Below are 16,516 nucleotides of genomic sequence, written 5' to 3' on the forward strand. Positions count from 1 at the left end.
CACACACACACACACACACACGCACACACACACACACACACACACAAAAGTGCCAGTATTATTAGTGTCTTTCAGTTTCTAGAGTCATAATTAACTCCCCTTTTAAAACCTTTAGCCAAAGCGCTCTCCCTCTCTCTCTCCCTCTCTCTCTCCCTCTGTCTCTCCCTCTCTCCCCCCCTCCCCCCCTCCCTCTGAACTGACACAAGCAGGAGTGGGCGGAGCCTTCACAGACGCACGGGCCAATATGGTGACACCTTTTTATTCCCCCCAGCAAGAAAATGCCCAACATAGTTGAGATGACTGCACGTCTGTGTGGTCTGGCGTTGACTCATTAGCGTGAGTGCTGCTATGAACGTGCCAGAAAGTCTCAGCACTACTGGACTAAAACCAACCTGGGCAGAATTAATCGACCAAATTACCTGATGCAGCCTGACTGAAATATGTCACAACCTGGAGTCCAATCAGAGCCTTCGCATTTTGACCAACTCTCTGATGAAATGTGTTCATAACGGCTGCAGAACAAAGTGGTTAAAGTTCCCCTGTTTGATTCCACCGAGCAGGTTTATATTCACCACGATGCTGACGGTGTAAGATGTGAGGGTCACAGCTCTGCCAGGTCCTCATGCGCCATCATTCCTGCACCATCTCATCTTTTCTTACACAAAAACTCCCAAAATGCCAGAAACATAAGATCAGGACACTCTTCCAAGTTGTCCCGTAGCATCGAGAGAGCGACGACGTCACTACGAGCCGACTGGTTACAGTGACGAGCTCGTTGAACCTGTCTCACACAGAATCAGTCAGATCACACGCATTAAAGAAAGCTTAGTTCAGTCCTGCGTCAGACGTTTGCACGATCGCAGGGCATTGTTCACGGCTGCGGTGCACGTGTGAAAACGGCTTTCAACTCTACCAAGACAAGTAAATTGGGTAAGATGCTCCGCAGAGGGAAACAAAGTCCTCTTGTGGTTTAGAGGTAGATCAAACGTGACATCAGAGAAGCACATCAGACACTCAGTGTGACAGACTGCGTTATTTTAACCAACCAGAGCGCGACGGACGTTATCAGTTAAAAGTGTGCACGTTGTATAAATGTGTGCATTACCTGGTCCAGTTGTATGAGCTGGGGGTAGGCCCCGGGCATCTGGATGGCTATCTTCACTATGTCCTTCTGCTGCGGCATGATGGCACCTCTTGGTTACACCGCTATTCAGCTGCTAACGGGAAAACAGAGTTATTGGGCACCTGTGGGATTTATATGAAATACATTGAGTCCCATTTAAGAACATATATAAAAACCATGTGACCAAAATGGACTCGAGTTTGCACAAAAAACGAGTCTCCGTCATTTCGACAACAGAAAGGTGGAATAAGAAAACGAGAGCTGACAGTCTAAATCTGATGGCTGCCTCGCGTTGATCCAACAACCGTTTTACACGTGAAGCTGCAGAACACGGCGGTTCCTCTTTCACTGTTTATTTATGGAGTGCTGAGTAAAGCTGAAACAGGTGACCTCCTGCCCGTACAGGCACCTCCAGTCCTTCCATCGTTCTTCTCACTTCCTCCTCGGCTCCGATAGACTTTTCCCAGAGGATAAAGAAGAAGCTGCTGTTGCGCTTCAAACCCTTCCTCGTCCTCCTCCTCAGTCTGTCGACACATGGACAACACATACAGTCTGATGTTGAGTCTTCTGTACGTTCACTGGCTCGGTGTGATTAACAGCCCAGCCTGTGCTCGACCTCTTGGATGCTTTTTGCATTCTGTCACTTCCAGCCTCAAAAAGAAAGCTCGCAGCTTTTAACAAAGCAACACTCCCACTGCTGTCACAACAACCGCATGCTTCGAGGCCTCCTCGCCTCCCTGAGGCGCCGACTGAGAAAAAAGGGCCGTTTTAAGTGACGATAAGAATGCAGCCGATACCTGGATGTCACCTCTCAAACATCCATCTTTGTTTGGGGGTAACTGACATGGACTAGATGGAAGGAGAAGTCTGAAGGGCCAAACCTGTTTGGGTATGTTGGATCTGGTGTGGTGCCAAAGGTCAACTTCCCTTTGAAAATAAAGTATTAATCTTAATAGAGATTTATAGAAACTGAGGCCTACTCAGCTTCTGAGTGACCGAATTCAAAGGCCAACCTGTCACGCTACGGTTTTTATTAACAATAACTGAGAGTACCTGCGGTTTTTAAGCTGTCCAAGCTGCTTAATGAAGAATGTGAAACTGAGCCCATGTAGGCTACTTGCTGTGGTTACTGCTTTGGCTCAAAGAACTAACCAAACAAGTACACATGAGTTGCGTCATATAGTACAGCTTTGACTACACCAGTTTCCTAATCAGCCTGCAAGTGGAAACTGAACTTAATTTCAGGTCTGGGTGTAAAATCCAACATTTCAATAAAAAAAATGACGAGTACATCAGTCAAAGAAAGCGCTGTAAAAGTGAAACTTGGCACAAAGAGTCTTTCAACCCCTGAAGAAGTTCCCTTTTTCCTAGTAAGCACAATCATCAGGTCAACACTGACTGGCGCGTGATTTACAATAATAGCAGGATAACGATGTTGTGATGATAAATAGAGAGGACGGCACTCACAGTAAACACGCTACCTGCTTGGCATCATTCACGTCATCAAATATAATTGGGTCACTTCCTCGCAAATCAGCCAGTTTTCAGATGATTTCTGCTCAAGCGTCTCCACTTGGCATAAACAAAGAGACAAAGAGCAGAAGTTCTCTGGGAGGAAATGCATGGCTGATGCCAGAGCTCAGGGATAATGGCCAATGCTTCCAGCTGACAGAAAGGCAACAGTAACTCAAACAACCACGTCACAATCAAGGTAAGCAGAAGAGAGTTTGTGAACGCACAACACGTCGGACCTTGAAGCAGATGACGTGGCGCTCCTGTCAGGTAAGAACAGGAAACTGAGGCTGCGGCTCGCACAGGCTCACCAAAGCTCGACAACAGCAGATTGGAAAAATGCTGCACGGTCTGATGAGTCTCAATGTGGGCGATATTTTCGGTAGCATCGTCTAAACGCCGCAGCAAGTACTGTAGCAGACCACGTCCAGCTCTTTATGACCACAGCGCACAGGTCCTCTGATGATCGCTTGCAGCAGGACATTGTGTCATGTGTCAAATCATTGCAAGCTGCTTTCTTGAACATGACAGTGAGTTCAGGGCACCCAAAGAGCCCTCACAGTCACCAGATCTCAGTCCAAGCACAGCGTCGTGGAGATGTGGTCGAAGGAGACACTCGCATCATGGATCTGCAGCTGGACCAAAACCTCAGGAGTGTTTCCAGCTCCTTGATGAATCTTTGCAGGCAGTTCTGAAGGCACAAGGGGCTTCAACCCAGTACTACTACAGCATCATCTGACACTGTGACACTGTACAAGGATAATCTGTGGACCAGAGCATTCAGAGCTCACAGCTTTGCAATACTGCTGTCGCATCTATAAGCAAACTATACGATCTATCAGAAAGAAGGAAATGAGGTTGTAGACAAATGTGGCCAGGCGACAGGAATAGAACACCACAGTACAGTTCGTCTAGATCAGAAGCTTGAACATTGATATAATCTGAGCAGACTAGAGCTCACCGTGGCCTGTCCAGGGCGGAGATCAGCCTGCATTCCTGTCGTCCAAGAAGAATCAACTTAAGCTAATCCTTTAAGCATTTCCTACAAAGTGTTTTTAAAGTGTCTGAATTGATTTTATACAGCTTTACACTTAATGCATTAATGGTCAGGAACACGACGGCAGAAATACAAATTAGAAGAAATTAAAACCTCTCATTAATAGAAGTTACCATTTCTTTAGGGGAACTAACGTCCCCAGACAAGGAAAGATGAACTAAAAGATGTTTTTTGCATTTTTAACTAAACCCAACTTGCTTGTATCGAAAGTTAAAAAGCTGCTGATCAGCAAAACTGTGTAAGCTGCTTCATTTACTCAGGAAAAGAGGGAAGCTTTCATGTGAGGCTCCAGAGGTTAACCACCAGTGCGTGCTTGCCTCAGTCTGTACCTGTCTGTGCCTGTTCGTGATGCCCCCCAGAATTAACCAAGTGGAAGCTGAAACCACACCCACTGTCTGGCTTAAAACAGAAGAGAAGTTGAGGTTTAACTTTAGTACTCTAAATGTAATGATCCCAGTTAACAAAAATCCTTTAATAACCTGAACAGCTGCTCAAATAAGAGATTATCCAATCTTTCAAAGACACAAAAAAGCCGAAGCCTCAGCAGTGTGATACATATGGATCATAGCTGCTTCCATCTGACAGCCAAAGACAAGACATGGTTCATTTTACAGGCCAGCAGTTACTCAAACCCATTTATGTGTAAATCAAAGAAGAAGGAGAAGAAAAATCAGCCTTGCTGGGTTCAATCAGATACAATTTTCTGCTTTTCTGAACGGAAGTTGTTAGAAATGCAACAACAAACAGGTCGTTATAATATGGGAAGTTCTAGCTGCTACAATAGACGAGAACTCAAAGAGTACATCTCTGTGCACTCGCTCACTGTGCAGCTGAAACAGGTGGAGTTTGAGCTGCGCACCATTAAAAGCATAAATGCATTTAAAGGAGATGATGTCAGACAGAGTAGAGTCCCACCACATTCAGCTGTCACCGCCTATATTCAGTGAGCAGTTTGCTTCGTTAGGCTTAAAATCACAAGCAGGCTCAGAGCTTTTGTTAGCCTGCAGATCCTGTGTGTGTGTGTGTGTGTGTGTGTGTGTGTGTGTGTGTGTGTCTGAGACCCCCTGGACTGGCAGACCCCCCCTACCCACTGTGGAAGTGTGTATGTAGGGAGGGAAGTGCTCAGCTGCCTGAAATTCCTGACCTGACAGAGTCGCACATACACTCGGTAAATCTCAAATGCTACAGGTTTCCAAGAAAAGGATTTATATGGTAGAGAAAACTGGAAGCTGCCTTTCTAAAATAAAACTAAAACACAGAAACACTTATATTCGGAGTTTTTCTTATAATAATTATGAATAAGACAATTGTGCTTTACATATAGCACATGTCAGTTAAGTAAAGTCATGCATCAAGTTAGCAGCTAAACAATGTTTTAGTTAAAGTAAACCACTCAGTGCAACAAGTTAAAAGTGCAGCTAATCTGATATGAGCGCAGCCACAGCGTGCTGGAAACAGTCAACACAACAGTCGTGAAAGAAAAGTGAGCACAGCTTTCTTTTTCCCTGAATGCCTCCTACCTGGTATGAGAAGACGAGTCAAGAGCTACTATCCTGCAGGAACCGCCGCAGAACCGAGAAACATTTGCAGCTCCTTTTTTACTCTTCAGGAGGAACCGAGTCGGTCCGCGGAGGTGTGTTCCCCTACAAAAACATCCGACCGCTGACAAAATCTGTACCAGCGTCTCTGCAGAAAGTTTTAACTGTGATAAGTTGACCTAAAAGTTCCGGGTCGGCTGGAGTCTCTTGGTCGAGCGTTTTTTTCTGGGTTTTTTTTTTTGAGTCAATCGTCTCTGATTAACAGACCAGTTTCCGATTTGGATTTTCACAATAATACCCCTCCCGCGTTTCACATTAATTGAACGTTTAAATTGAAAATAAAACTAGAGATAAGGAAGAGAAAATTAAAATGGGAACAATAACCAACGCCATATATTATTTTATATTTTGCTACTTTATTGTCCATGCAGGAAACCTTTGACCGTCACGTTTTTTCTTTTGAGCGATACAGTGCTTTTACTTTGAAACACAAACGACATACATACCGGAGGTGTCGTTGCTGCTTATGGTGACTTCTATCATATTTCTTTCACATTTCTTCACTAGCACATAAAATTGAATTCAAAGTTCCGGTGGCGTACAGCTGGTTGCAGCCGCCCCCTGCTGTCGCCTCATTGTCCAGCAGAAAGACTTCTGTATGTATCAGGATTAATGTCAGAAAAAAGGAAGCAGAAAGACCTTCCTGTCCTGATAAAGTGCTATCAAGATATTGATTATGTTCCCCTTATATGCGAAATACTTTCTCCACAGATTTTCTGCCTTTGTTTACAGATGGCAGTAAAATTGACACGAAATGCGAGGAGGAAGATAAGCGGGAGTGAGAGCCAACAGGAAGCTCATAAAATGGGATGTATGTTTATCAAATGGCTGCTATGACTCAGTCTCTCTACTTTCATCACAATGTGCAGAAGCTTTAAAGGCCATATGGGAGATACATAATAGAAGGATACTCTACGCAGATGGTCCACTATGTGTTGACCATAGTCTAAGAGCCTAATCCCAGAATCCCATTACTTTTATCCTTCAACAGTTCCTCATAATCAGGTTACCAGTTACAGTTGGAATGAAATCAAGTGTGTACTGTAAGAAACGACCAGTAAGTAACAAGCCACTCAAAAACATGCAAATAATATTTAAGTGTTTATTGTGTTCCATTTGATGCAACTACAGCTTAGCAATTGTGGTCCTGTTAAAAACTGACTGCATACTCGAGTCTTACATGGATACAATTTGTTCAGCGACCACTGCTGGAACCCCGGCAGCTCACGACACTGTCCGAAACACGAAAACTGGATATCGACCGAAGAGAGGATGAGTAGCAACCAGTCTGTCCACAGTGACGTCAAAAGTGCAACGACGGGAAAGGATGCTTTGCTGAAGCAGGTTTTGTCGATAAATTTCTTGAGTAGCTCCGAATCAGTGGCAAGAATCCTGTAATAATATATCTAGCTGGTATAAAAAATAAATGCTATTCTATACAAGCAGTAGAGGGAGATATACACAGCACATACTGTACAAACACACGTCTTCCAGGGTAAAACAGGATGTTACACAATGAAATGATTTTACAGAAGAAAGCACTTACGTGTCCTTTGCGCAGAGAATCAACTAAGGTGAAAGGTGTAATTTAGAGTGATGGGCAGATTTTCTGCTTACAACAAAAACCATTAAAACTACAGAAAAAGGGATCTGTGCCACATATACACTTAAAAAAAAAAGATAATTCAAGAAATACACGTTTCACTGCAGCAATAAAAAAGTACATCAAAAATGCCTTTTACATACAAATGATGGCATTCATATACATACATTATGAGTGAAAGAAGTCATTTTGGAAGGAGAGGGGAGTTTGTCCTCTGACAAACAGGAGTTAATGACTAAAGTGAGCCCGATTTTCTTAAAAAAGGAGAAAATTGCAAGTTTAGAAGCACTAGTACCAGCTTGAAGTCAGTTATACAGCAAAGTTTACAGAAGATTTTTGATTTTAGCAAGCACCAAGTTTGACCTTTTAATTAAATGATGTTTTTGGTCCATGATTCCTTGTATCACAAATTTAAATAGGCTTAGTTTTGCATTAAGATCATGAAACTGGTACAAAAAACACTCGAACTCTGAAGGATTTGAAAATGTCCCATTATGCTAAAGAAAGCAGTTCATATAAGATTACATGTATGACTAACTGAGTGTGGCGACTTGGTTTACCTGCAAATGATTTCTCTGTGAAGTTCTAATGCGCTGGTAATACAAAATATATATTCTCTATGTACATGAGGACAGTGCATTTTAACCAGCTCTGTTTGGACTCAGTGACGTCATGCATGAACTTAGCGTGCCATGACTTTTAACCTGATAGTAAAAGGTTTCTCTTAAATCCCGGAGACTTCTGACTTAAGAGATCGGTCTATACAAAAACACACTCACAGACACACAAGCTCGCTCGCATCAAGTGTGCCCACGCAGCCGATACACAAACGTAACCCCTTATGATACATAAAAATCCCCCAAAAATATAATTCCGACTCTTTTTTTCCTTGGAAAATCGGTAAGTAAAACGTTTTGTTCTCGCCTGCGTTTCTTCAGGAGGCGGCACATGGAGCTGCTACCAGAGCTCAGCTGGAGCTCATCGTGTCAGTGCAGAGGTGCCCCTAAATGCTCCTCAGGTGGGGATGGCTGTCCTGCACCTTCTCCCGCCTTCACCGTCACGGAGAGGGAGGGGCAAAACTCGGATAAAATGAGGGTCGATTATATTTGGGCCAACTGTTTCCTGCTCTGACGACAATCTCGGAGGTCAGAGGTTGAGAATGGGGACGTCAAACAGGTCACACAGACCTTCTGTCTCGTCCAGGTTGTATATGTAGTCGTGGTCACTGGGTGGAGGTGACAGGCGAAGGAGAGGAGAGAACACTGGGGGTGAAAGAGAGAAATACATGAGACCTATTATAGAGAACTGAGATCAGGCACCTTACAGCGTGGTATAAATTAGAAATACACAAGCAAATCATTTTTTTCCAAAAATCCTTCACTGCAATTTCCTTCTTCTCCAACAGCTCGACATTCAGTTCCAAACAGAACGCAGATAATTGTAGACTCATCTCAGCAGTTGAGCTCTACTGGTTCTCGAGGGATAAATGATGCTTTCGTCCAAATGAGCCCAAACACGTTCGGGCTAAGATTTTCCTGCACAAACGCTCCACTTTGGAATCTTTCTGGGAATACCTGAGAAATACAAATATCCCAGCTCGTCTGTAAGCAAACATACCTTCTGATGACATCAAGTCCTCCAGCAGGTCACCACTCATGATCTCTGTCAGAGGAACAATAAAATCAAGAGACATTTTTAAAGCACCAAGTCTGCAGGAGAATGAAGACAAGTGGCCTGCATCAGCAGAAAGGTTCCTAAGGAAACGTCAACTTCTGCAAGAAGCCAGAACGTCAGGATCTGGTAAATATTTCCAATGCACTCGTTCAACGTACAGCAACCAATAATGTAGCTACGTAAGCTCAGGAGAAGTTTACCTTTTGTTGGGTCAAACATTTCAGAGAAGTCCAGCACTACAGAGAAAAGACAAAAACAACCAAAGAAATAAATAATAAAAACAAAACAGTGTCGCAGGCAACTGTAACCAAAGCTTTATTAGAGCAGGGTAACACTCACACTCAGATGGACCTGACTTCATTGGTTCGAATCCTGCAGAGGCAGAAGACGACGCGGGACCGTCCAGAGAGGCGGACGACTGCAGCTGCTGAGTAACTGCAGCGGGCGTTTCGGTTGTTGGGCTGAGCGCTGTGGTGGCTGTCACCTCTGAGATAAAGGCAAGAATCACACAACAAAAACACAGTTTGACATAATGTTGGACAAAATGTGAACCACGATAGGAAACAGTGTGGGTGTGGAGAGGAAACGTTTAGAATTAAAAGATTACTCTATTCGATTCTCCTTACCCGTTGCTGTCTGGATGGCCGATGTGATAGGAGCTGTTTTTGTGGGAGGAGCAACAGCTGTTTTAGGGACCTGCAGAGGAAACAAACAAAGGTGGTCCAGTACTCTAGTATAAGATCACTGTTCTTATTATTGCCACTTCAGACTCACTAAACAAAGAGAAAATGGACCTGTGTGGTGGCAGTGGGCAACTGGGAGGTAGGTGTTGGAGCTGGGAGGTTCTGTAGGACGTCATCTGGAGGAGGAACGGGCAAAACAACGGGAGAGGCACTGGAGGGGTCTTTATTGACCAATAAAACTTCAATGGGACCAGATGTACTTTTAAGACGGATCTGGTATTTTCGCTGTCCGTTGAGAACCTGCACACACGCACAGTCGGAGACGTGAGCGAGACAACAACCGGACCCGAGAGAGGAAAATCCACCACAGACGTCACTTACAGATTCTGGTATGGGCACCTCTAGCTGTGTGCCTATTGGAGCACGGATGGCGAGGAGAGTGTCACCTGTGGAAGGAGGTGGCGAGTGAGAACAGTTGCTTTGAGTGAAAGAGCGAAATGCCTGCAAATCCAAGCGTGCGAAACAATTACCTTTAAATGCTCCACAGAGATCTTCGTGCTTTACATAGGCCATAGTATGAATGTGTTAAGTGCAGCAGCAACCACATCTGGCACACAAACTCAAGTGTTCTCAACAGCACACCTTTGTACACAAACACTAACAATGACTGACAGACTTTTAATGAGTATTTGAAAGAGCTCAAGTTTAAGCTTGAAAGAAGAAACCTTTACATCTGTAGCTAAACTGCATATTTATTAGACGCCCTCAGAAAGTCCCCGAACACCTTGTGACATCATTAGGAGAATTTCCTCAGACATTAAAAGTCACGGAAGAAATGCTTCACCTGTAATTCATACTCTCTGAAGACCTTTGAACACTAATATAGAGGGTTATGGTTGTCTTTCATTATGCTGCAGCTCACTGTGCAATGCAGACTGTAGTCTAACCAACCAGTCAAAGGTTTGGACACGCCTGTTCAGTTCATGGTTTTTCTTTATTTTTACTACATTTTATATAAATACTGAAGACATCAAATATATGAAGCAAGACTTATGGAATTATGTAGCAAAGAAAAAGCTGATAAATAACTCTAAATGTGTCTTATATTTTAGATTCCTGTAAGCAGCCGCCCTTTGTTGACAGCGCTGCAAACACTCGGCCTTCTCTCAACGAGCTTCATGATGTCGTCACCTGAGATGGTTTCACTGCACAGGTGTGCCTGTCAGCGATCATTTGTGGAATTTGTTGCCTTGTTAATGGGGTTGGGACCATCAGGTGTGTTGTGCACAGCTAACAGCCCTATTTGACAACTGTTAGGATTCATATTATGACAAGACCCAATCAGCTAAGTAAAGAGAAACAACAGCCCATCATTACTTTAAGAACTGAAGGTCAGTCAGTCCAGGAAACACTAAAACTCTGAATGTGTCCCCCAAAACCATCAAGACTACGATCAAACTGTCTGACATGAGGACGCCCAGGAAAGGAAGACCAAGAGTCACATCTGCTGCTGAGGATACGTTCATCCGAGTCACCAGCCTCAGAAATCATTAGCAGCAGCTCAGATTAGAGCCCAGATAGATGCCGCACAGAGCTCCAGTAGCAGACACATCTCTACATGTTCAGAGCAGACTGTGGGAATCAGGCCTTTATGGTCAAATAGCTGCTGAGAAACCACGACTGAGGAAAAGCAACAAGCGGAAGAGATTTGTTTGGTCTGACAAACACAAGGACTGGACATTAGACCAGCGGTACCCACGGACCGGTATCGGTCCGTGAGTCATTTGGTGCAAAGGTGGAGCATGAAGGAGGAGGTGTGATGGTGTGGGGGGGGCTTTGCTGGTGACACTCTTGGGGATTTATTCAAAACCGAAGGCACGCTGAGCCAGCACGGCTACCACAGCATCCTGCAGCAACATGCCATCCCATCATTTATGTTTAACAGAGCAATGACCCCAAACACACCTGCAGGCTGTGTCTGGGCTATTTGACTAAGAAGGAGAGATGCAGTGATGTGTCAGATGGCCTGGCCTCCACAGTCACCTGAACCCAGTGGAGATGGTTTGGGATGAGATGGAGCGCAGAGGAAGGCAAAGGACCAACAAGTGCTCAGCATCTCTGTGAACTCCTTCAAGTCAAGTCTGTTGGAAACCATTTCAGGTGACGACCTGATGAAGCTCATGGAGAGAAGGCCAAGAGTGAGCAAAGCAGGAATCAAAGCAAAGGGCTGTTAGGAAGGATCTGAAATATAAAACATGTTCTGAGTTAGTTCACACTTCTTTCCTTTACTACTTAATTCCAAGGTGTTCATTCATAGTTTTGATGCTTTCAGTCAGAATCTACAATGTAAATAAAAATAAAGAAAAACCATTAATGATAAGCTGCGCCCAAACTTTTGACTGGCAGTGTATGCCAATACCCACAGCTGAATCACGTCAGATCTTTGGCATTGCTCAGAGTAACATTTATGAACCTGCAGCATTATAAAGAACAACAAAATAAACTACCACAGCTATGCAGCTGACACACAAATATATATCACAATGTCACCAGGAGACCGAGGCCCTGTACAGGCTCTTGGTAAATGCATTGAGGAAATTAATGACTGGTTGTGCCACAATTTTCTCCAGCTAAACAAAACAAAACTGAGGTAATAGTCTTTGGCGCCAAAGAAAAACGATTACAGGTCACCAGAGAACTTCAATCTATACATCTAAAAACCACAAACCAGGCGAGAAGTTTGGGTGTAGTGATGGATGCAGACCTAAACTTAGAAAAACACATTAAGACAATAACAAAGTCAGCTTACTATCACCTCAAGAATATTTCAAGGATAAAAGATCTGATGTCTCAACAGGACCTGGAAAAACTAGTCCATGCATTCATCTTTAGTAGGCTTGATTACTGTAACAGCATCTTTACAGGTCTACCTAAAAAATCAGTCAGACAACTACAGCTCATTCAGAACTCTGCTGCTCGAGTCCTCACTAAGACCAAAACAGTGGACCACATCAGTCCAGCTCTGAGGTCTTTACACTGGCTGCCTGTCCGTCAGAGGATAGACTTTAAAGTTCTGATGCTGGCCTATAAAGCTCTGAATGGTTTAGGACCAAAATACATCAGTGACCTCCTGACCCAGTATGAACCTTCCAGATCCCTCAGGTCATCTGGATCCGGTCTTTTATCAGTTCCCAGAGTCAGAACCAGACACGGAGAAGCTGCATTCAGCTTTTATGCTCCTTATATCTGGAACAAACTCCCAGAAAGCCTCAGATCAGCTGAAACACTCAGTTTGTTTAAATCCAGGTTGAAGACTCACCTGTTCTCAGCTGCATTTGAATAAAGCACCAAATCCACACTTTAAGCTTAAATTTCAAAACTTACATTTAACTACTGATTTTATCGACTGTTTTTTTAATCAATTTTAAATCCTGCTTTTTTTTGTTTTTGTTTTCAATGTCTCTGTAAAGCACTTTGAATCACCTTGTTGCTGAATTGTGCTCTATAAATAAACCTGCCTTGCAGTACCCACGAGTTTATAACTCACACAGGTATGCACTAGATCTGACACTGCTCTAATTAAATACTAGAAAACACAAAATGTACAGCTGCTGTTATTGTGTATATATATTTCTTCATACATTCTTATATAGTTCTATACTGTGTATTGTGTATTTTGTTGTACAGTTATTTTATTTTTTAACTTTAATTTTTATATTTTATTCCTTCCTAGTTAAATTTACCCTTTTTAATTTATTTCCTATCTTATTCATAGCCTTTTCATTGTTTTCTTTAGGTCACGAGCAGCCGTCCAAGCATTTCACTACATATCGTACTGTGTATGACTGTGTACGTGACAAATAAAATTTGAATGTACAATCTAACAAGCAGCTTCAATAAAGCTATCGTGTTAAAGCATCCCTGACCACAGGACAGACCACTTCCAGCTAAAACCCACAGACTGTGCAGTGAAGGATATGGGCTGTTGTTGGAGTCATCTGTCACGTTCTTGATGCTTTGCTGGACCCAGACTCTCTGCTGGTCCAGCTCGTGTTCCCGAAGGGCCAGGTCATCGAGCTCCGCCTTCAGATCAATCAGCTTATCGGCTATCTCTCTGGTGTTGCACCCTGGACCAACACCCCTATAACACAACGGTAATAGCACGTTTATGTACAGAGAGGAGATAAAGACGCCTTCATGCACACACAAAACTCTTGGCCACTGATCATCTGTTTTTTATTAGAGCTTGGACTCTCAGAGTCACATTCATTTGCACGAACCTGAAAGATTTGAAAATTTCAGAATGTTTACTTATGCGTAATTAAAGCTTTGATATTCTTCTCTCTCCTGAGTAAAATGAAATGTTAATGTATATTATTATAATATATTATTATAATATATCCTAGAAGTTGCAGCTACGGTAGACGGGGTCTTTCTATTTTTCATGCGGTGTTATTGTAACTCAGGTGGCATTTATAGTGCATATGGTCTGTGGTCAGTCCTACAGCCCTCATGATTTATGCAAACTGAAAGTCTGAATGTGCACTTTTCAGTTCATTAGTCATTTCTGTCCCGTTACCACGAAGCTAAAGCCACGAGAGCATCTTCCATGAAACGCAAACATGCAAAGAATAACACCAACAGGCACCACAGTCCTCAGGTTCTCACCTACTGCCCGCCTCGCTCTGCATCTGTAGCACATGCCTCTTGTGCAGAGTGGAAGGTTTGGGAGTGATGCAAGTTCTTGCAAAACATTTATGGTTTCAAATAGCTTGTACCATCATTACCTAAGCACATCATCCTTCTGTCATGTCAATCACTTGAAGAACAAAATGAAATGTGGACTTACTTCCATTGAATACTATTTTTGGACTTCTTCTCTATCAGCCCAATACCTTCCAGCACGTTAGTGATGTCATAGATACGCCGTTTCTGACGCACAGCCAAGGTGTCTGCCGCCTGAAAGACAAGAAAAATTCATTTAAAACACAGACGACAGCACTTATGTAGCTAACGCATAGACAGGGACTGTGGTATCTAGGCCAACAGGTGCCCTGCAACAAAAAACTTTTAAAGTCACACCAAAAATGGTGGCATAATTTTAACTTCCTTCCTTTCTAGCCCAAATCATCTGATGTGCAACATGCTAACATTAACCATATGGCAAGTGCTGATACTGTAAGCCCACGCGTTATCGTCAGGGCCTGTGGCTAAAGTGGACTCATGGAAGTTCCTTAATGACAGCTCTATTTGAAAATTCACGTAACATAAATTCATATACATTCCCAACATAAAATGCTTCACCCTGCAGCACGCAAATGGCCTTTCAATTATTTTATTTATTTATTTATTTTCAGCCTAAAAATCAGGGGAGAAAATTGTTTTTTGGCACCAAACTAATTTCTGTCAGTGTTTTCGTAACGGCTCCATATCTCAATAACAGGATCCCTGGAAAAATGAAAAAAAGTTGTTGTTGTGTGAAAGTTACAGAGTATAACGACACAACTACAGAATGAATCAGTAAATTTGTTTCATTATCATAGCATTTTTGCACTACCTCCAAGCACTTGTGCCTTTCTATTGTTTTATTTATAGACTGTATACATCTCTTCTGTTTGCCATTTATTCCTGATGTCTTTACTAACATATACAGAATTTTGTTGTAAATGTACAATGACAATAAAAGGGCTATTTTATTCTATTCTAATAAACTGGTGAAAATTAAAGTTGAGGAGACAGGGAGGGGAAAAAGAGGGTTGGCACTTTATCAGCATTGCACAGTGCAGCTGCGAGTGTCAAAAGCTATGAAGCCAATCTATCTGCAGCCACTGTGATAGTCCAAGTAATGCTTGGCTGGTCAGGCTGCCTTCTGGTTCACTGGTTTAAGAAAACATGAATGGCAGTTTGTGAAAGGCTTCTATTTATAGCACGAGCTGAGAAGTTTGGTAAAGTCTGGTTTTCACTTTAAAAACACGTTTTAAACTTTACGACTTTGAAGCCAAATAGTATAAATAGTACAATATTAGACGTTTCAGACTGTAGTTCTATTTATAAGTGTAGAAGAGCACAATTATCAAGTACCCAGTTACTTATGGTTAATCTAAAAGCAGCTCATTGTGTAATATCAGAAGCGCTTATAACAAGGACGGTGACTGAATGCACTGTCCTTTAGGACACATGCTCTCCGAGTAGCTGCGGGGAAACTAACACAGTGAATGCATGTCGTTAAGTGACAAAGACGTTATCAATCAGAGAAAATTTGTTCATGTGTGAAGATGCAGCAGGGTCGAGTCAAAAGAAAGCGACAAAAGCTGACCCACTTTTTAAACTTTGAATCTGCAGGGGGCAGAGTCTGAAAAGTTGACCGGTGTTCTCAAAGTTCACTTGTTGTCTTTGCTCAGTTCTCTAGCTAAAAACTTGAAAACAACATTTAAGTTGCGTTTGAAAGTAACCCGGGTGTATTGAAACTGCAGTGCCACGAAAGAAAACCGTTCGAATTAGCCTGTCATACAGCTAGGCTAGGCTAACAAGCTAGCGAAAGTGTAACGACAGCGGGCAGGCTCCAAATGACATGTGCTAGCTAACAACAAAGACCCCGGGTTGCATGCTCACAGCTTTTAGGTCCAGCACCCCGTCCTTCGCCTCCTGTAGTAAAGTCACAAACTTGGTCGTGAGCAGCCCCAGGCTCTTTTCGTGCCTGCTCGGGGTCTGCGGCTGCAGCGAGTCCCCCACAGCTACCAGGTCGCCTCTGTTACTGGCCGACTCCAGCTCCATCATCACTCGGGACCAGCTCCGTACTTCCCCCTGCCTCCCCGACCAAAACCAGCCAGCGAGCCCAGGAAAGCACGCCCAGTCAGATAAGCAGAAGGCCGGGATAGCGCGACGGCTTTCAAATGTGCTGGTGTAACCCGCGTTTCTCCAATTTATTGCCCCAAATCAAGCCGAACAGGCTGAACACGGTAATTCAATGAGCGAACAGTCGGCGGAGAGCCGTTGGCCACGCGAGGTATGACGGGACGGTTCAATCATTCAAGGGAGTGTCTGCGAAAACGCCATCGTCAAAGAGCGTGGAATAAAGCGACAGCGCCAAGACTTGTACAGTCATTACATTGTTTCTAGTGCGCCGTTCTATTGTTCGCAATTAAAGGTTAATTTGCAAATTCTTTTCGCTGTTATTTTCGTTTACAGCAACAACACTGAGTTTTTCCGGATTAATGTAGTAGTGCTAGTTTCAGACGCACCCTTACTGACTCAAACTTGAAGAAA

At 43.2% G+C, this 16,516-nt stretch overlaps 2 protein-coding genes across 3 annotated transcripts in view; both read right to left on the minus strand.

Moving 5' to 3' along the window:
• elmo3 (engulfment and cell motility 3) overlaps positions 1-5,474 on the minus strand; it is a 19,917-nt gene extending 14,443 nt beyond the window's left edge. The window contains exons 1-2 of one of the 2 annotated variants that reach the window (XM_005734731.1): positions 5,213-5,474; positions 1,106-1,214 (exon numbers count right to left, since the gene is read on the minus strand). In XM_005734731.1, coding sequence (XP_005734788.1) covers positions 1,106-1,183 — 78 coding nt within the window. In that variant the 5' untranslated portion in view covers positions 1,184-1,214; positions 5,213-5,474. Of the gene's footprint in view, positions 1-1,105; positions 1,218-5,212 lie in introns of both variants that reach the window. The other variant, XM_005734730.1, reaches the window with a different exon arrangement.
• Positions 5,475-6,378: 904 nt separating this feature from the next.
• Positions 6,379-16,342, minus strand: e2f4 (E2F transcription factor 4). Its single transcript, XM_005734736.2, has 11 exons — positions 15,863-16,342; positions 14,100-14,209; positions 13,230-13,391; positions 9,781-9,824; positions 9,632-9,696; positions 9,362-9,550; positions 9,194-9,263; positions 8,907-9,053; positions 8,768-8,803; positions 8,511-8,555; positions 6,379-8,155 (listed from the first exon to the last, which is right to left on the minus strand). The coding sequence occupies exons 1-11, from the start codon at positions 16,025-16,027 to the stop codon at positions 8,040-8,042; spliced, it is 1,149 nt and encodes a 382-aa protein (XP_005734793.1). The 5' UTR covers positions 16,028-16,342; the 3' UTR covers positions 6,379-8,039.
• Positions 16,343-16,516: the final 174 nt, after the last annotated feature.

The sequence above is a fragment of the Pundamilia nyererei genome, unplaced genomic scaffold (assembly GCF_000239375.1).
Source record: "Pundamilia nyererei isolate P.nyererei 1_Seehausen unplaced genomic scaffold, PunNye1.0 scaffold00060, whole genome shotgun sequence".
Lineage (NCBI taxonomy): Eukaryota > Metazoa > Chordata > Actinopteri > Cichliformes > Cichlidae > Pundamilia > Pundamilia nyererei.

Bases quoted from the DNA above. Each gene is read 5' to 3' on its own strand.
- e2f4 (XM_005734736.2), bottom strand. From the start codon at position 16,027: ATGATGGAGCTGGAGTCGGCCAGTAACAGAGGCGACCTGGTAGCTGTG. The intron at 9,825-13,229 runs ATATCCTTCACT...ACACATTCATAC, and splicing joins GATGACTCCAACAACAGCCC to TATGGCCTATGTAAAGCACG. The intron at 8,156-8,510 runs GTATGTTTGCTT...TTTCACCCCCAG, and splicing joins GGACTTGATGTCATCAGAAG to TGTTCTCTCCTCTCCTTCGC.